The 21487-nt window shown below is 38.9% G+C and overlaps 1 protein-coding gene across 1 annotated transcript in view; it reads left to right on the forward strand.

Annotated features, from left to right (window-relative positions):
* LOC140205901 (nardilysin-like) overlaps positions 1-21487 on the forward strand; it is a 74458-nt gene that overhangs the window by 14060 nt on the left and 38911 nt on the right. Inside the window, exons 4-12 of the mRNA XM_072273753.1 lie at positions 467-620; positions 6812-6885; positions 7017-7112; positions 7199-7321; positions 11509-11566; positions 12573-12646; positions 14042-14111; positions 16215-16292; positions 20817-20937. Coding sequence (XP_072129854.1) covers positions 467-620; positions 6812-6885; positions 7017-7112; positions 7199-7321; positions 11509-11566; positions 12573-12646; positions 14042-14111; positions 16215-16292; positions 20817-20937 — 848 coding nt within the window. The remainder of the gene's footprint in view (positions 1-466; positions 621-6811; positions 6886-7016; positions 7113-7198; positions 7322-11508; positions 11567-12572; positions 12647-14041; positions 14112-16214; positions 16293-20816; positions 20938-21487) is intronic.

A 21487-nucleotide genomic window follows, 5' to 3' on the forward strand; every position in this document is an offset into this window, starting at 1 on the left:
ACTATTACCATGAAACTTTGACTAATTGGACCAAAATGTACTGATCCTGATGTGACCCAATCAAATGGAATCCACTGTACTTGAGTACTTGCCATCCAGGAGGACAGGGAAGTTACTTCTATCTTCCAACTGATACACTTCGATATTTTATGTTCATGACAGCAGTAAGAAGTGTAATTTTGTTTTGGCATAACACTGATTTGTCAGCACAACACAGCCATTCATCCTAACTCATCTTATTCAGTACTTTTAATTCAATGATGTTGCTTTTTTTTCCTTCCATAGAGATTATAAAGTGAGATTCCACTTAAATTACAGTGAATTTAATTGAGCTCTGATTTTGAATTTTCTTTTAATTTGTCAAAAACACATGACTTCTAAATTGAATAAATTGTACTTTTTTTGTAGTCATAGTTTTGTGATCTCTTGATTGTTGTTTCCAGTATACATTTAACTTTTGTTGCAGTGGTCTTTATGGGGAGTGAAAGATATCCTGATGAGAATGGTTTTGATGCTTTCCTGAAAAAACATGGTGGTAGTGACAATGCATCAACTGATTGTGAGCACACCGTGTTTCAGTTTGACATCCAGAGAAAGTACTTTAAGGCCGCCCTTGATAGGTAAGCTTGTACTCGATAACCTATAACCATTTTGATTTACAGTTGTATTGTTGGTATTAATTGAAAATCTGATTTTTTTAAAAAAAAGCTGCCAATACTCAGCAGATCAGGTAGCATCTGTGGGGGGGGGGGGAACATTTAATGTTTTGGATTTTAGACCTTGTGGCAGAACAGGGAAAATTGTAAATCAAGTTACGGTTAAGTTGCTGAGAGGGTGGGGGAGGCTGGATAGGACAAGATATGATATGATATGATGAGGCCTGTGATGCCCACTTGATCCTAATATATGGTGCTGTTTTGTAAAGAGATTAATGACCGTATTGGGGGGGGGAGGGGAGAGAAAATAAACCAAGGAGTGTATTTGCTCACTTTTCTAGTCTTCCTGAAGAGTTTTTGATCTGAAAGTCAGTCCTTCCTTTTCCACATTTGCTGCCTGAGCTGTTGAGTTTATTGTATAAACCCATGATAACTTGTTGCTGATATTTAAAATTAATAAAAGGCAAATGGTCATGAGCAACATACACAAAATGCTGGAGGAGCTCAGCAGGCCAGGCTCTCTCTCTCTGTCTTGGATTTCCAACATCTGCAGACTTTGTTTTCTTGTTTGTAAAAGGCAACTGGTCTTATGATGAGGCAAAATTTCTGTTTTTGAGTACATAAAGCATCAACTAAAGAAGTCCACAAAATGCAAGATCAATCTTGAGGATGATTTGATTAATTCTTGGGTGCACACCTTTTCACTGTTCAGGTAATTAAGAGCAGATGTTTTACCCTGTAATCACCACCTTGTAAAAATTATTTTCCCAGCAAAGGCTGATGGATGTTTAATGATAAGCATTTGGAAGAAAAATGTGGAATTGATTCATCAGTGGTTGCTTCTAGTTTTTATTTATTTGCCAAAGCGAATGGACTTTAGATGAGAGTCGTAAAGTTTAATTATATCTTCTCACAGATAAAATAATGTTTGCTTTGGAATTGCTCGGCCTCATTTCAAGAGGAAAAAACTCATTATTTGTGGAATGAGAAATAGAGGTTGGTTACCTTTCATAATAAAGATCCTGATCAAAGCTTATCAACTTGAAACAGCACTGTTATTCTCACATCACAGATTATGCCTGACCTACCAAGTATTCCTTTTGTTTTTGTATTTTGTTTTTATTCCAAATTCCCAGAATCTCCAGTATTATGAATTTCACTTTTTCATTATTCAGTACAAAGATAAGTACTATATTTTTGTGGCATAATATTCAAAATTGCCAATGATATTGAAAGCATCATCTTTCTAATAAATTGTAGCACATTTGACTTCTATAAATCTGTCTTCCACTTATTCTTATTTGCTTCTTTATATTGCCTATTTTTACAGATTATTATGCTTGACTGATTCTGTTGAAATTTGATTCCAGTCCGTAAATTCTTCTGTCTCAATTTTTCATCTATGTGAAGTGTACTTAGTAGTATTAAATTTCATACTCTCTGTTAGACCTGTTTCATTTGTAAGGAAAATATCAAATTACATAATGGTCTGCTCTATTATGTTGGGATTTGCATATCAGTTTCTGTGTAGGCATTTTTTGGGATGGAATTAGGTTAAAATTCATATTTGTTCCTCTTGGCTGTTGGGGCTTAAAACTATTCCTATGTAATGTTAAGGTGTGAGGCTCCCCATTGAATCAGCATTGGAAATTATATAGCTGTAGTTATATAATTTTAACCCAAGATAATTTTAGCATTGAAAGCGAGGTGAAACATTTTCAGCACCCTAAAAAAAATGCAGGAGAAAATCAGACGTAGCTTGCAGCATGCGAATTCTGTTGAATTTTGTGGCAGCAGTGCAAAAAAAAAGTTTCGATTGAAAGATGAATGGGAATTTGGGTAACAAAAAAATCAAGGATTTTCACTGAAAGAAGGAAGAGGGAAGTGGAAAAAGTTCTTGAACCAAGGATATTCAATCATGGAATATTTTACCATGTGATATCTGAGGTAATTGGTGTATTATTGGCACTTTTATTGAGATACAGTTAAAAGCTTTATTTGCATCCAGACAGAGCATTCCACACACAAGTCCATTGAGGTAGTAAAAAAGCATGTACCGAATGTATTGTTAAGGTTCCAGAGAAAGTGCAGCCACTCAAGTGAGGTATAAGGGCCACGACAAGGTAGATTGAGAGATCAGGAGTTCTTTATTGCACAAGAAATCCATACAAGAGTTTTATAGCAGCGGGATAGAAGCAAGCCCTTGAGGCTTAAGCTTTTGATGGAAAGAGGATAGAAGAGAATGACTGGGGTGGGAGGGTCCTTGATTGTGCTGGCTGACTGGGCTGTGTTCACAACATTCTGCAATTGGGCAGAGCAGTTGTCTAAGAGAAAATACCTTAAGGTTAAAGAGAATGGTATGATATTTGGTAAGTAGAGAGTGAAGTATATTTGGAGAATATGGAGGTTGGGATTGTGGGATTTGAATGAACACGTGTTGTAATTTCCATAATTCAATGAAAACATTCCTTTTATTAGTCTGAGCTCCAAGTGGTTTTAGCTTGTGTTGAGCTGTATAAAGAAAGATGTTTCCTGTGAGAACTGGCCACTGAACAGATTGGCTACTATGTGATCTTAGTTTAATTCTCTCTATTCTTTCTAGTTCTGGTATGTGAAATCTAAGCTTAATTTGCCAGTTTATTGTGATAGACGTATTTACCCAGGGCATAAATGCCATGAAAACCTGCTTTTTGCAGCAGCAACACAGTGAATTATAAATAGTGGTGGCTTCTGTCATATCCCAGGAGGACAGGAACCCTGTGCAGCAATATTCCCTCCAAGGTGTGCATACACACACATCTTTTGCTGCTAGCGCACAAAGGGATTTAAACTGTACACAAAGGGTTGTCACACTCTACGTGAATGGCATGTTAAGTATACTTCACAATTGTACCCAATCACATTTCCTTTTCTGGTTTCTGATGCGGATGGTTGTGACAAACGGGATTAATCTGCAGATTTTAGAACTGGCTTATTTATATTGTTTTTATTGAAGAAATGATTGATTCACTATGTGAAGTTCCAAAGAATAAAAGGGCGTAAAGCAAAAAGAACTGGTAGTTTGTTTAAAGTGGAATGGCTTAATGCAACAGTAGAAACTGCTCCACTGAAAGCCGATGAGGTCAGGAATATGCAGCTACAAGAAATATTTATGTACAATACAGAAGCTGGTGTTACCTGCGTGTATTGTCGCAATAAAAGGATGCAAAATTTGAAGGTGAGAAGAAGTGGAGTGATATTTGGAAACTTGACTTTTTAAAGCATGTAAACTGTTACTTGAAGCCACAGGTGAAAGGAATATCTAGCGGGTACCAAAGGTAAACAAGTTGCTGGAATGGATACAAGCCTCTTCACCAGAGCTGCTACTCCTCCCTGGACCACCCATACATTTCACAAGGTGGATTTTGTCTCCCTTAGACATTGACTTTTGTAATGGAACTGGCTGAATTCATTACTCTCTGTAGCCCCCTGCATTCCAGTACTTTGGAGTTTCCATACTAGGCCATGATACAACAAGTCCAAGTGCTTCCTGCTGGACCAAGTTTCTGGAGAGAAGGGGAGGAGAATGGAGAGGGATAGTAAATCAGCCAAGATGGAATGGCGCAGCAGACTCAGTGCGCCAAATGGCCTAATTCTGCTGCAATGTCCTACGGTCTTGCGGACATCTGTAGGAACTTGTCAGCGACTTCAGTGACATGTTAACTTTCAACTTCTAAGAAAGTAGGCTTGCCTTTGACATGTTTGCACCTACTGTATGTGCTGGGTTCAGGATCTTCCCCTGAGTTATCGACACTTAGGAACTTGAAGCTGCTTCTCCTTTGCACCACAGACCTTCAATGAGGATTGGTGTTAGTTTGCCTGACTTCCCCTCTTCCTGTCCTCAATCGGTTCCTTGGTTTTGCTGATGTTGAGCAGAAGGCTGTTGTTACAACACCACTCAATTGGCTGACCTCTGATTCTTGTACACCTCCTTGTCACCATCTGTGATTTAAAATTTTTTTTTAATAACAGTGATGTTCTTAAAGTGAAACAAGATGTGGCATATTCCTTGTTCAGAGTTACCTGCTTCACCTGGTCTTGAAATCTATAGCAGTGGTCAAGGAAATAGTGTGCAAGCAGGCTTGCAAAGAAGGCATCAACTGAGGTCGGTCATTTTGTTTAGTTAATTATGATTTCATCTCCAGTTTTTGTGGTCAATACTGGCATCAGGGCATTACACCAATTACAGCCAGTTAAATTTGGACTGTCAATAAGTTAATGTATTGCACTACTCAATTGTATCTAGTATTACTGTTAGTTATCATAATGTTGGTGTGTTATCATTAGTGATACCTGGAGCAAATACTCTTCTCATGTTTGGATTCTCCAACCCTTTATGTCTTGCTGTTTTGCCCTGAAACAGTAAAACTCGAACAAACTGCTGTCCATGTGATTAGAATTTCTGATGGATTGGTATTTTGTTTACTATGCTACTTACAAAGCCCCTGGATCGTTGGTTTCTCTTGCTCCCTTCAAACTCATCTGGTTCACTAAAAAATATATGGTATCACTATGTACCATTATATTTTTTTTAAAAAGTGAAAATAGCTTGGGTTATTTAATAGGCATAACATCTAATAGACTGTTAAATCTGCCGGTCTGGATCCAAAATACTGAGGTTTACTCTATATGCAAATACTGATAAATGATGAAATTCAGTTGCTGGCAGTGTCTGCTTATCAATCATTCTGCTTTATAAACTGTTGTTTTGTACCGTTGTTGGTTGTGTAGTTCTAGGAATATGGATATGCTGGAGGCAGGCAGGCAGTTCCCCAACATTTGCTAATGCAAATGACCTATTTCACTATATGCTTCAATGCAAGTGTGATAAATGAATCTGGATATATGTGTGTATTTCTTAGAATTATTTCAAAAATTGGATAGTTTTATTGAAATTATTTTCTAAAAAAAATTTAAGACATTCTAATTTCTTTCTAGATTTTATCTTGTTATAACCAGTTTATGATGGTTCCAGTCAGAAAAGGAACATTCAGGTTTTTTTATTGTTGCTTCCTTTTCTGATGTATAATATCTCACTAATAATTTCTCTATATGTTTCTGAAGCTTCTGCTTTGAATTTGTTCACAGCAAAGATTGTGGTCAATGATAAGTTAACTCTCTTCAGATCAATGTGCTTGCAGCAATTGTGTGAAAGGTTCTTTGTGGCAAAGATTTCTGTGTCATAATGCATGCCATATATAGAATAGCTAAAAGTTCCTTCTCCAAACCCTGGAAGAAAGTTTGATGGAAATAATTTGGTGGTTGGGTTGAGTTGGGCAATTTACTTGCAAATGTTTCATCACCATGCGGGAAGACGTTGTCAGTGCACTGTTGATTGTTTGAAAGTTTGATATTTGAGTAACAGCCCCAACTTAAGTAATAAACACAAGAGATTCTGCAGATGCTGAAATTCCTGAGCAATGCACACAAAATGCTGGAGGGACTCAGCAGGTCTGATGAAGGGTCTCTGTCTGAAACATTGAGTGTTTATTCTCCTCCGTAGATGCTGTCTGACCTGCTGAGTTCCTCCAGCGTTTTGTGTATGCCAACCAAAGTCTTAATTCATTTTAAAATAATTTGGATTTTTTGCAACAGATAAAAGACTTTGAAAACTGTTAAGTTACAAACTGTTAGCCATTAAAGATCTAAAAGCTGCTTTAAGACAACTTTACGGCATTCCAGTATGAAAATAAAAACCATTAAATATTTTACAAACTTGTTGGGAAGACTTGAAAGTATGTTTCAAATAATAATGTGTTTGGAAAAAAAATCACCGAATTCATACCAATTAAATTCAATAGGAGCATATTTACGGTGTTTTCATGGATCTACTGTGCAATTCTCTGACAAGGTCATAATTTAAGTATGGGTATTTTGTTGTGTATGTCAGGGTGAGATTAATGAGGAGTCAGATCCTGCCGGTTGGTTTGTGTAAAGTTTTGCCTGTTGGCTTGTGCAAATCTGATGCCAGAAATGTTGATTTTCGCAATATTGGAGATCTTAACATTGCTGTCAAATTCATGGAATAATGGTGAGCACTGATAGTTTTGCCATTATTTCTTCAAAAACCTTTGCTTTCATAACAACAAACCCACCTCAATCTGTATTTCTTTCAGGTGGGCACAATTTTTCATTGGCCCCTTAATGATCCAAGACACCATTGATCGTGAAGTAGAGACAGTAGATAGTGGTAATGTACTGTTATATAATTATATACATTTTTCTGGTTAAAGTCTTTTGAACCTCAGGCTAAAAGTGCTTATTATTTTTGGTAATCTCAAATGAATAATGTAATATTTATGTGAAATAATTTTTTTTCAGAGTTTCAGCTAGCTATGCCATCTGATTCAAGTAGAAAAGAATTATTATTTGGAAGTCTTGCTAGACCTGGTCATCCTATGGGAAAATTCTTTTGGGGTAAGATGTCTATTTCTATATTACCTTTCTTATATTAATTTTGTTCTTGCACTGCATTGATTCATATACCTTTGTAATATCAACAGGAAATTCACAGACACTGAAACATACACCAAAAGAGAAAAACATTGATACCTATGCTAGACTTAAAGAGTTTTGGAAGCGCCATTACTCTGCTCAATACATGACTCTGGCAGTCCAGTCAAAAGGTGAATATTGATTGTTCGCATCATTTACTCTTGATTCTGGACTATACAGTAATGATTCTTTGAATAATTATGGAAATACCACCTGATGTTGTAACATTTGCCATATGATTAAGATAATGTATTTTAGAAATTTCACGTATTTGTTACTCTCAAATAACCTTTGCACCAACAATAGTGAGAGTCTGGATGTTGAATGCACATCCATGCTTCAGGGAATATCAGAAGTCCTGCACACAAAATGGATGAAAAATGTTCCACAGCCAAGTATTATTTTATCCAGAACTATGAAAGTTTAAAATGCTTAAAGCAGCTAAAAATATTAAAAGCATTTAAAAAGATGAGCAAAGAAAGCCGCTGAATTTGACATGGGCTAGTTCAAGCTCTGAGATGTACAGCAGTTCTGTTGGGAGGCTTCACCTTCTGATGTTCAGTGCATCTTCAACTTCCAGCTCTGCAACTAAATTCAATGGTAGCATTTTGACCCTCACCTTTATGCCATCCATGTCTATCGTGCAAGTGACATCCCTGGTTTAAAAAAAGGTTCACTTTAAGTTTGTATTTATTATAAATATTGCATTTATGTTTTTGTTAAAATCTGGTCATCTATGAATTTGAACTAAATTCATGCTGCCTTTAAGTATTAAGAACTAGTTAAGCTATTTTTAGAATTTAAAAACCTTAACAGATTTTATGACAGTGGCGTCCATGAGCTGGGCCTCAGATTCTGTCACATCTATCTTGCCATGGGGGCCACAGCTGGAGGATTCTGTGGGGTCATAAAAGGTTAGCGTAGCCATGGGGGTTGCATGGAAGTGGTGGGTAGTTGTGAAGAAGACGTGGGTTGAGTCATTGAAGATACAGCTCAGTAAGTTAAGAAACCTTATCTCAAACTTAAAGCCTAAAACAAGTTAAAAATATAAATTGATTAACCAAGTAGCAATTAAAAGTACTGAAAAGATATAAACAATGTGTCTGAACTAATAAACTATTCACAAGTCTTTTTAAATTAACAAACCTTTGCTGAAGGTTGTTTCTTTCTATTGAAATCAATGGGGGCTGCCCCTTGTGCCTTCTCCTATCTGGTATTGAATTCTCCAGTGAGAGTTAAATTGTAGAACGTTTAGCTCGTTTCTTTTGCGCAATGAATTTCTTAAGCTGTGCACCATTGAAGTACGTTCTGCTGTCAGCAGCTTCCAAATTTGCATGCACAAGTGCAAAACCCTCCCATTGATTTATGTAAGTTCCTATGCAGAGGATCAACTTTACCTTGAAAGGTTATCATAGATTTCAATGTGCACTGTGCAAATTTAGTATGACAGGTTTACAAGGAAAACTGCAAATTATAAATGTGGACATAGAAATTTGTTACACACATCAAAGTTGCTGGTGAACGCAGCAGGCCAGGCAGCATCTGTAGGAAGAGGTGCAGTCGACGTTTCAGGCCGAGACCCTTCGTCAGGACTAACTGAAGGAAGAGTGAGTAAGGGATTTGAAAGTGGGAGGGGGAGATCCAAAATGATAGGAGAAGACAGGAGGGGGAGGGATAGAGCCAAGAGCTGGACAGGTGATAGGCAAAAGGGGATACAAGAGGATCATGGGACAGGAGGTCCGGGAAGAAAGACAAGGGGGGGGGGGACCCAGAGGATGGGCAAGAGGTATATTCAGAGGGACAGAGGGAGAAAAAGGAGAGTGAGAGAAAGAATGTGTGCATAAAAATAAGTAACAGATGGGGTACGAGGGGGGAGGTGGGGCCTTAGTGGAAGTTAGAGAAGTCGATGTTCATGCCATCAGGTTGGAGGCTACCCAGACGGAATATAAGGTGTTGTTCCTCCAACCTGAGTGTGGCTTCATCTTTACAGTAGAGGAGGCCGTGGATAGATATGTCAGAATGGGAATGGGATGTGGAATTAAAATGTGTGGCCACTGGGAGGTCCTGCTTTCTCTGGCGGACAGAGCGTAGATGTTCAGCAAAGCGGTCTCCCAGTCTGCGTCGGGTCTCGCCAATATATAAAAGGCCACATCGGGAGCACCGGACGCAGTATATCACCCCAGTCGACTCACAGGTGAAGTGTTGCCTCACCTGGAAGGACTGTTTGGGGCCCTGAATGGTGGTAAGGGAGGAAGTGTAAGGGCATGTGTAGCACTTGTTCCGCTTACACGGATAAGTGCCAGGAGGGAGATCAGTGGGGAGGGATGGGGGGGACGAATGGACAGGGGAGTTGCATAGGGAGCGATCCCTGTGGAATGCAGGGGGGGGGAGGGAAAGATGTGCTTAGTGGTGGGATCCCGTTGGAGGTGGCGGAAGTTACGGAGAATAATATGTTGGATCCGGAGGCTGGTGGGGTGATAGGTGAGGACCAGGGGAACCCTATTCCTAGTGGGGTGGTGGGAGGATGGAGTGAGAGCAGATGTACGTGAAATGGGGGAGATGCGTTTAAGAGCAGAGTTGATAGTGGAGGAAGGGAAGCCCCTTTCTTTAAAAAAGGAAGACATCTCCCTCGTCCTAGAATGAAAAGCCTCATCCTGAGAGCAGATGCGGCGGAGACGGAGGAATTGCGAGAAGGGGATGGCGTTTTTGCAAGAGACAGGGTGAGAAGAGGAATAGTCCAGATAGCTGTGAGAGTCAGTAGGCTTATAGTAGACATCAGTGGATAAGCTGTCTCCAGAGACAGAGACAGAAAGATCTAGAAAGGGGAGGGAGGTGTCGGAAATGGACCAGGTAAACTTGAGGGCAGGGTGAAAGTTGGAGGCAAAGTTAATAAAGTCAACGAATCTGCATGCGTGCAGGAAGCAGCGCCAATGCAGTCGTCGATGTAGCGAAGGAAAAGCGGGGAACAGATACCAGAATAGGCACGGAACATAGATTGTTCCACAAACCCAACAAAAAGGCAGGCATAGCTAGGACCCATACGGGTGCCCATAGCTACACCTTTAGTTTGGAGGAAGTGGGAGGCACATCTTTCCCTCCCCCCTCCCCTCTGCATTTCGCAGGGATCGCTCCCTACACAACTCCCTTGTCCATTTGTCCCCCCCATCCCTCCCCACTGATCTCCCTCCTGGCACTTATCCGTGTAAGTGGAGCAAGTGCTACACATGCCCTTACACTTCCTCCCTTACCACCATTCAGGGCCCCAAACAGTCGGTCCAGGTGAGGCAACACTTCACCTGTGAGTCGACTGGGGTGATATACTGCGTCCGGTGCTCCCGATGTGGCCTTTTATATATTGGCGAGACCCGACGCAGACTGGGAGACCGCTTTGCTGAACATCTACGCTCTGTCCGCCAGAGAAAGCAGGATCTCCCAGTGGCACACATTTTAATTCCACATCCCATTCCCATTCTGACATGTCCATCCACAGCCTGCTCTACTGTAAAGATGAAGCCACACTCAGGTTGGAGGAACAACACCTTATATTCCGTCTGGGTAGCCTCCAACCTGATGGCATGAACATCGACTTCTCTAACTTCCGCTAAGGCCCCACCTCCCCCTCGTACCCCATCTGTTACTCATTTTTATGCACACATTCTTTCTCTCATTCTCCTTTTTCTCCCTCTGTCCCTCTGAATATACCTCTTGCCCATCCTCTGGCCCCCCCCCCCCCGTCTTTCTTCCCGGACCTCCTGTCCCATGATCCTCTCGTATCCCCTTTTGCCTATCACCTGTCCAGCTCTTGGATCTATCCCTCCCCCTCCTGTCTTCTCCTATCATTTTGGATCTCCCCCTCCCCCTCCAAATTTCAAATCCCTTACTCACTCTTCCTTCAGTTAGTCCTGACGAAGGGTCTCGGCCTGAAACGTCGACTGTACCTCTTCCTACAGATGCTGCCTGGCCTGCTGCGTTCACCAGCAACTTTGATGTGTGTTGCTTGAATTTCCAGCATCTGCAGAATTCCTGTTGTTTGCATAGAAATTTGTTATTTTTTGTGTGTGTGTATGTATATGTATGTATATACATATATATATATATATATATATATATATATATATATAAAAAAATGGAATTGGTTTTTAAAGTGCACCATCTGTCAGTTTTGTAAGAAAGTATTTGATATAGATGTCCAATCTTGAATTTCAAGGATGCATCAGTGATTTCTAATGAAGACTGTAAACTTAAATTTAGGAACAGTTTTGGTGAATGTAGCATGCAATTGGTTAAACTAATGCTAATTTCCTTTTAACAATTGCAGAAAGCCTGGACACTTTAGAAGCATGGGTGAAGGAAATCTTTTCTCAAATACCAAACAAGTAGGACCTGTTTTGCATTGTTACAGTATTTCATGCATTTTTTGATGATAGGAAAAATTGTGAATTATATTTTCGAGTATTTTCCATATTCAAAAACATTGGCTTCTGGTAATGTCATTTCATGGGTGGTTTATATAACAATAATAACAAAATAACAATCAGGTGGTTTATATTCATGCATGATGGTAACTTTTTCCAAACCAGTTAATTGTGGGTATGCTTGATGCACCTAAACTCATTAACACCAAATGTCCCTATGTTCCATAGGGATCAGAGATATCTCATTTCTCTCCTCTTTGTACGAATGCCATAGTCCTCAACCATTTAAAAGGACTTGCCCCCATTTTGACTACTTTTTTTTTGCACAGCTCCTCATGACTTGAGTGGTCCTTTACTGAATGTCAAAGCATTTCAAGGGGCTGGGTACGCATTTCTGGTGTGAAGACCCAAATGTGTCGATGCTCTGGACAACACTAGTTCATATCATTTCCCTTGTATCCAGGTACAGAGCACATGGAAAATACACCTTGCTGTGTCTTTTAAACAGCAACTGAATCATCCACTGGTTCAGTGGTAATTTTATGAGCTGTGCTGTGGTTATTTCTATGGCATGGCTTTTGATGAAATGCTGTGCACAGGGTGTTGTTGGGTAGGCAGGTGGTGAGTTTGCTGTTTGTTGCTGGCTTCTGCCTTAACATCAGTGAAAATAAGATTGGCAAATCAGTGTTATTGAGTTCTAAAACCATGGCTTCCCTGCTCTGCATCATTGGTTTCACTAATGAATTTGATTTATAGTAGCAAAAGATTTTTTTTGTTAATTTAAAGAATAACTTGAACGCTGCAAGAAAAAAATTGGTTCATCATATTATTATCATGCATATTTAAAGAATTAATTTTGATTTAGAAGTAGACTTGTAAAGCAGAAATATAATTGTTGATGCTCATTTCTGAAAAATGCGACAAATAAATATCTTATTTTCTCCTGATGTTTGCTTTTCACATGAAGTGGTCTTCCTAAACCAGATTTTTCTGATATCGGGGGTCCCTTTGATACACCTGCTTTTAATAAACTTTATAGAGGTATGTGTACTGTTGGATATCATTTACTTTTATCATACTTTAAGGTTCTTCATTTTATTTAAAATACTAATGTATATTATAATTTGTACCAGTGTAATAGTTTGAGTACATAAAAGATCACGGGCCCATCACTTCCTGGATTATTTTTGTTGCCCTTCTTAAACAGAGCACAACATTAATTGTTCTCCAGTTGACTGGGATCTTGCCCATATTTAAAGAGGATACAGAGATCTGTCAATGTCCTAGCAATCTCTTCCCTTGCCTTGCTCAGTGTCTTGGGATCAGATCCTGGAGATTTATCCATGTTATTGTTCTTCAAGAGGCCTGACACTTCCTCTTCCTCCTTATATCACCAAACCCTTTCCTGGACACTCAATCATCTGTGTTCTTTTCCTTGAATGCCAATGCAAAGTACTTGTTAAGAACACAAATGCAAAAGATTCTTTACATGCCTTGAGGACTTCACTCTTCCTCTGGGTCCACAAATAAATTTCCTTCTTTGTCCTTGAGTGCATCTATCCTTTTCTAGGCTCCTACTATAGATACAAAATGCTTGGAATCCTCCTTAATCTCCTGCAGACTTTTACAGCAGCAGGTGCGCAAAGAAGGCCTGGAAGATCACTGGGGACACCAGTCACCCAACCATAAACTACTTCAGCTTCCTCCGTCTGGCAAACAGTATCGCAGCATTAAAGCCAGGACCAACAAGCAATAGGACAGCTTCTTTCTACAAGCCATCAGACTTATAAATTCACATGTCTGTACCTTACAACAGAGTCTGAAAGCAAAGATATTTACTCCCTCACGTTGTGGGACAGATGTAAGATTTAAATAAGTATAAATAATGCTATTGATCAGGATATTTCATGGCCTATTTTAGCTCTCTTAATTCTTTAGGTCCTCTTTGATGCCTTTAAATTCCTCAAGGGCCTTGTCTAATTTCACCTTGTACTTTTTGTTATTAACAGTGTGGTTATACTGCTTTTGAATTGTCTTAAAAAGCTACTTAGAGGTGGAAACAAAAATACCTTGCCATTTAAGAATGACATAATTTTTCTGAAAAAAATAACTTGTGTAAAAGTGAGGTTTGTGAAGCTGAAGCAATTTCCTTAAGCCATGATGTCCTTATAGAATTTGTGCATTCTAACTAATGAGTGTTTGCTGTTTCAGTGGCAATCACTGAATACATATTTGAAATGCAATTAAATAGACCCCAAACTTCCATCACGCAGTGGCATTTCAGCTAAGATCAGCGTGCCAAAATCATTCTCAGTGTTACAGCAAATGCATCACAAGTTTTAAATATACCTTGTGATGCAATTGAAATAGACATTTATGGTTGTTTGAATTCAAGCTTTTAAAAAAAAAATAACATTATCGTACTTTATTTTGCAGTTATTCCTGTGAAGAATGTTCACTCTCTGAATATAACTTGGGCGCTGCCACCTCAGAAACAGTATTACAGGTATAGAATTGCATTCTAAAATATATTCTTAAGGCACTTACATATAGAGTTGTGAACATTAACACCTGAATTTGCTTATTTTTTGTGATGACTTTGACCTGCCCATGGACTATTTACTAGGAACATATCCTGCATGCCACCCCATTAATTTGAGGCCTGTATTGCCTCTCGAGTACACTTCTAAAAGTACCAGGAGGTTTCAATTACTGCCACATTAAACCTTTGGAGATGAGCTTTGCAATTACCATACCATGCTTATTGACCTATTCCCAGGTTGGAAGTAGGGGCTAAGTACCCTAGGGAAAACTTCTTGTGTTCTTATCACCACTTGTATCTTCCTGCAGTTAAAACCTTTTCATGAACTGTAAGGCCAGCTTACTTGCTTCTCAAGCTTTTAAAATTATAACTCCTTTTTCAAGGTGCTGAATACTGAAATCAGTGGGATCCCACTGCTAATAGCATTCCAGAAACAAAACTGCCCTTCAAGCATTACGTTGCTTCTTATGATCAAGCCAGTTTAGTTCCAATTTTTCACTGTCCCCTGAATTCCACACACCAGTCAGCTGTGTGGAATCTTGTCAAAAGCTTTGCTGAAATCCTTGTAAGCACCATCAAATAGACTCACATCATTCCTCCTTATTGTCTCCTCAAGCAATCAAGTTAGTCAAGCATGCCTTTCTTTAACAGATCTTGGAAGTTAATCTATTCCTTCTAAATGAAGGTTTGTACTTTCTTTAGACTTGATTCCACTAATTTGCTCAAACAAATTGAGCCAGAATTACTTACTTTATAACCATTCTTCTCATTTTAAACAACAGTGGAACATTAGCTGACCTCCAATCCTTGAGTACCACTCTGTTGGCCAGACTGATTTGAAAAATGATGGTTATGCCTTCTACAGACTTGTCTCTCAACATTAGTGATATATTTTATTCAGACACCACAGTTGATTCACTTTCAGTGTTACTTCTCTTCTAATGAATTATGTTAATGATATCTAAATTTTCATTCTTAAGTTAGATCTTCTGGATCTTTCTCTACGGTTTCGAAGACAGTTGCAATTTAGTCATTTGAAAACCTTGCCCAATTCTGCCTTCTGTACATGCTACTATTTTGGTCTCCGTTGGGCTCTGCCCTTGCCTTGATTACTCCCTTTTACATACTTGTGTATTTCCTTTGATTTTAGTTGTAAATATTATTACTCTATCCTCTTTTTGCTCTCTTAATTTCTACTTTAAGCTTTTTATACAGTTTATTAAGCTCTGCATCTAATGTAAGCTTTTTTTCCCCTTTTGACTTGTTATCCTTGGTGCTCCAGAATAGACAGTCTTGCTTGTTTTCTTTATAAGATCATGTATACCCTGAATTTTTTGAACTTCAAATATCTCCCATTGAATTGAGATTGATTTACCTTCTAGTAGTTGCTTCCATTCCACACTTAGTAAACAATCCAGTAATTTAGAACCTATTTTATCTGTTTTTTTCCCCATACTATATAGCATTAAAATTAACATAAATATAATCACTATCATACAAGTGTTCTCTTGTAATCTTCATTTCCAAAGTAAATTTCAAATCACTACCCTCTCTTCTTCCCAGATATTACCTAAAAAATAAACCACACCGAATGTAGTTTAGAAATTCCACATGCCTTACACTGACCTATTTATTATGGTGAAGTTACATCCCCCACTGTACTGTACTAGTGTTTTTGTATGTCAGAAATTTGCCACAGATTTGCTCTTCCATGTTCCTTGGGTTGTTTGAGTTTTGTATTCCATTCCCAGTCTTTCCATTGTTATTCAGTGGGTCAGGCAGCATCTGTAGGGACATAGACAGCTGTTGTTTCACATTGAGACAATGATCTGCAGCCTCCTATGTCTCTAATTTATTCAAAGATTCCTCGTCTGCAAATTATCCCTATACACAGCTGGGATTATATCTTTAATGAATATTGACATCTTTTTCTAAATTTCCATTTTTATTCCATCTGAAAATCTGCAACCAGGAATGTCAAATTGTTGCTTCTGACTTTTTTGATTTATGTTTTAGTATTATGTAAGTATTTACTTGCTTGTATTACAACATTTATAATTTTAACAGGATAAAGCCACTCCATTATATATCATGGCTTATTGGACATGAGGGTAAAGGCAGTATCCTGTCCCTGCTTCGCTCCAAGTAAGTATTAGGCATAATGAAGGTCAAATATTTTAAACCTTGGCGCATGGTGGATGTTTCAATTTTATTGTTATTCTCTTAATCAATATTGTGGAAAGATAAATCTGACTCCGTCATGTGGTTCAGAACACTTGGTTTATACAAAGGTTAATGAGTATCATTTTGCAATACAAGGCACAAAGATGCCAAAAAAGGTTTATATGAAGTAATTTGAAGCGAAGAAATACGTTCTGTCACTAGCACTAACTATTCTTTTAGAGTTGAGATATGTGCTGTGTCCCACTTCTGAAACTAGTTCCTTTTGAAGTCATTTGAATCGTGACTATGATCAAACTTTTAGGTGAAACTTTTTAAATGCAATCAATTAAAGAAAATTTAATACTGAGAAAGAGAACTATCATTCCTTTCACCTTATTTAGTAATTTGACATGGATTAATTTATTGTGTAATATGTGAAAGCTTGAAATCCTTCTGAGCATATACAGTAAACTTAATATTGATTTTTTTCCTATGCTAAAATTTAGCATGAAGTTCAAAAATTCAAAGTTCAAAGTAAGTTTATTAGCAAAGTACATATGTCACCATAGACAACCCTGAGATTCATTTTCTTGTGGGCTTTGAGAATAAACACAAAGAAACATAATAGAATCAATGAAAGACCTCCCCTAACAGGACGGACAATCATCAATGTGCAAAAGGCAACAAATTGTGCAAATACAAAAAGGGAAAATAATAAATAAATAAGCAATAAACATTGAGAACATGAGATGAAGAGTCTTCAAAGTAAGTCCATAGGTTGTGGGAACAGTTCAGGTGTGAGTGAAGTTATCCCCTCTGGTTCACGAACCTGATGGTTGAGGAGTAGTAACTGTTCCTGAACCTGGTGGTGTGGGTCTTGTGACTCCTCTACCTCCTTACTGATGGCAGTGGCAAGAAAGGAGCATAGCCTGGATGATGGGGGTCCTTGATGATTGATGCTGCTTTCCTGTTACAGCATTCTGTGTAGGTGTGCTCACTACTGGGGAGGCTGATGGGGATTGTGTAGGCGATGTTGTTGCCAATCCAAGCTGACTGGGATCTGCAAGTGAGGAAGTAGAGGATCCAGTTGCACAAGGAGGTAGAGAGGTACAGATCTTGAAATTTATTTGATTAGTTTTGAAGGGATAATAGTATTGAATGCTGAGCTTTAGTCAATGAAGTGCGTGCTGATATATGCATCCTCACTTCAATGAAATGGCATCTGCTGTTGACCTTTTGTGACAGTAGGCAAATTAGGTTGGATCCAAGTGGCTTCTCAGGCAGATGTTGATATGTTTCATCCCCAACTTCTCAAAGCACTTCATCACAGTGGATGTAAGTGCTACTGGATGATAGTCATCGAGGTAGCTAAGCACATTCTTTTTAGGCACTGGTATAATTGAAGCCTACTTGAAGCAGGCGGGTACCTTGCTGCTGAAGTGAGTGGTTAAAGATATCAGTGAACACTGCAGTCAGTTTACCACCACAGGTTTTTAGTACTCGGTCGGGTACCCCGTCTGGGCTTTTGATGGGTTCACCCTGCTGAAGGATGCTTTCATGTTGGCGTCAGAGATTGAAATTACATGATCTTTGAGGGCCATGGGAAGTCATAAAGTGCCTCCATGTTTTGACAATCAAAGCAGGTATAGAAGGCATTGATCTCATTTGAGAGCAAAATCCTGTTGTCATCTATGTCGCTTGCTTTCAGTTCGTAGAAGGTGATGGTATTCAAGCCCAGCCACAGCTGTCAAGCATCCTTCAGTGATTCATGTTTGGTCTGGATTGCCATTTTGCTTGTGACATGGCTTTCTGAAGGTCGTACCTGGACCTCTTGCACTTTACTGGTTGTCAGGACTGAGCGCTATTGATCTGGCACTCAGCAGATTGCGGATCGCAGATTTCATGGTTCTTACAGGGCTTTTGGTTGAGAAAGATTGATAAAAGTCCATGACAACTGTGTGTATTCCTCTGATCTTTTCCCCCCTTTTCTCCAAAAAGTACCATTTTGATGAATGGATACTAGTTCCATGTGAACAGATTACTCCAGTTACTGTTTGTCCTTGTTCTGTTTTGGAGGAAGATACTCAAATGTGTTAATTCATCATTACAAGTGTTCAAGAATTTGGATTGAGAGAAGAACCTTAAGTTTCTCAGACACCTGTTTATGCAGCTGACCCTAGAGGGCACAGTACACTGTTCTTGAAGGTCGTCATCTGGTATTCTTTCTTTCTTTCTCTTCCAACTCAGAAGCTCGGAAATTGGAAAAGGTTTGATGGTCAATATTGCACTTAAATAGGATTAACTTGGACAGAAATGTGGAGACAACTGATTTGACTTTGATGAAATTCAGATTGGTGTTGAAGATTGAGTTAATTAAACTTCATGGATAATTCTGATAAATAAAGAATGCCATGCATAACAGTCTTGATTGATTACTGAATGAAGCATTTGAGTCTTCCAAGAATTTTATCAGTTTCAAAAAGTGAATAAAAGCATTGCAGACTATTTTGAGAGCCATCTGATTTCTGTGTGCATCAGCAAGTGTGTAAACTGTTTGTCATTTTCAATGCAAAGCTCTCAAAATAGCTGAGAACTGAGAACATGGGATGATTTTATTTACTGCTGTAATAACAGTATTTAATGATTTGTGCATCATTCATAATGGTTGATGAGCCCACACCACGTGGTACAAAAAAAAGATTGATTTTTGCCTGAAGATTTTATTTTGTTAAACTTGGAGATCAAAAATCTGCTCTGGAATTTTTTTATTTTCCAGTTCCAATTGACTCATCCAACTGCAGAGCAAGTTCTGTTGTGCTAAGTATATTGCAAAATGTGCCTTCCACATTCTTAGCTGTTTCATCTATTAGGGACGTGCTTTTTGAACAGGCGTTTTTGCGGTATGCTGAAGGATTCGGCTAACTTGATTCTCGAGAATGCAAGTATGGCCGCGAAACCTATTGCTGGAGCAGACTTCAGGCTGAATTGAAGTGGCAGAGCCCATGCCCAAGAGTGGCAAATGAACCCACATTTAGCTGATTAAAGTGCTGAGCCAGATTTAAGATTAAGGCATCAAGGCTGAGGGTGAAGGGTAAACTAGTATTCAGCTCTCTAGTCCATGAGGCTTTACTTGCCTCAACGCTGATATGATCCTGTAGCTATGGCCTGAACTTTACCCCTTTGTATGTCATACCCTAATTCATAGGAATTGCAACACCGGCTGGTGGTGTAGTGGCATTAGCATTGGACTTCAAGGTAGATGGTCTTGAGTTCAAACCCAGCCAGGTTCCAACCCGGGCAGCAGCACTAACCGTGCAGAAGAAAGGCCTGGCAACCTACTTCCATATCTTGCCATGAAAAGGTCACAAAGAGTTGGACTCGACTTAATGACTGAACGACAACTAAGCAAAAATGATTAGGGTATGGGAACTACAGTAGTGAATGGCAATGAAGTGCGTACCAGGCCTGGAATAATACCATTTCTTCAGTCCATGTTTCTTATAATGTGTCAAATACAAAAGTGTCACATTGATTCAGGAACTATAATGTGCTTTGAACAATGTCTAAGAGAATGGTGGGTTAGCAAGAGATGAGGTGATTGAATGGTCATTGTAATCCATTATGAGGCACTGAGAATAAAATGCGAAAAGTAATTTATTTCTGAAATTAAGCATGTAATTCCTCAGCTGACCTCCTTGCTACCAAGTCCCCTCCCACCGTCTCCTTTATCTTTATCATCCAGTTAGAAACTCCCATCGCCCAGGGGAGTGATATCATCCATTTTGGGAACCACTGATCACTGAAATAACTTTCTGACTTCACCTTTCTGATTTTCATGTCTTCTTGCAACTTTGCTGAACAATTAATCAATGTCACATCATTCATTATCTGCTTAGTATTGATTCTAGAAAGCAAAATTTAAATTTTTGAAGACTCTTTCAATTGTGGTAACATGATCTTTGGTTCTTGTGAATTAACCAGTTAGTTTTTCCATTGTTTTTCTCATCCTAATAGCCCAAATCTACCTTGAACGATTCATTCTTAGTGTAGATCTGTAATCCAGATGGCTTGGTTGCTTTGGTTCAAGATGCAATATGAAGGATTGTATTCTTAACCTTTAGAACCATTGAAATTAATGACATTTGTATTGCATAAACGTGTTAAAGTTCTAGCTACCTTTTTAAAAAAAAATAAATATTTTAAAACAAAGAAGGGAATTAAATTGACACCTAACTATATCTTCCTTGTTCTACTGGTTTGAAGGGACTGAGTTTGGAAGCATTATGATGTCATGTCTTAAAGCTGCTGCTCTGTTCCTTTATCTAGGTCCAGTGGAAGCCGTAAAAATCTGAGAATACAGGTCTTTCTCTGGTTATGCTTCTGTGAATTAAACAAGCATAGCTAAACTTGACAAAGATCTTAATCTGTGTATTAAGCTTCCTTATTGAAGTTGTTTTGTTACATCTTTAGTCTCAAAGCTCAACTGAAGTAGGAGTTCTTTTCTAGGTGCTTGGCTCTTGCCTTATTTGGTGGAAATGGTGAAACTGGATTTGAACAAAATTCAACATATTCTGTGTTCAACATCTCAATTACATTAACTGATGAAGGCTATCAGCAGTTCTATGAGGTAACTTTGTATGCAGTGTTTTCTCTCCTTTGTTCCTGTCCAGTGGGAATTATTTCAAGTGTTACGTACCCCGTAACTGGGTTGCCAAACCAGCAGAAATGGATCACTCAGTTGGAGTCTGGATTACTAGAACTAAGAAAGTTTATTAAAGAAACAAGCAACACAGTACTCTAATCAAAAGGATCATGAATGCAACAGTTCAGCAATGATAAACATACATGTACACAGAATTAAGATAACAGGATCAATCAAGCTCTATCGTTGTCTAGGGGTAAATGACCAGTTTCAAAGTGACGCAAAGTTCAGTTCAGTTCGCAGTAATCGCTGCCGTGGCGATGGACAGTGGGGGGAAGGAGATAGAGAGCAAAACAAATGAATTCCACACAGACCTTCGCAGTCAGCTTTCGGGCGAGTCCTTTGTGATGTCATCTGAGGTCACCGACCGTGACCCCTCCGTTTCCCGATACGATCGTTTCTCTGCGGTGAACCAGGCACCCGGGCAAGGGTGGACACACACCAGGTTTCCGCCGATCGTGCCTTTCCACCCTGT

Source organism: Mobula birostris, chromosome 12 (assembly GCF_030028105.1).
Source record: "Mobula birostris isolate sMobBir1 chromosome 12, sMobBir1.hap1, whole genome shotgun sequence".
Lineage (NCBI taxonomy): Eukaryota > Metazoa > Chordata > Chondrichthyes > Myliobatiformes > Myliobatidae > Mobula > Mobula birostris.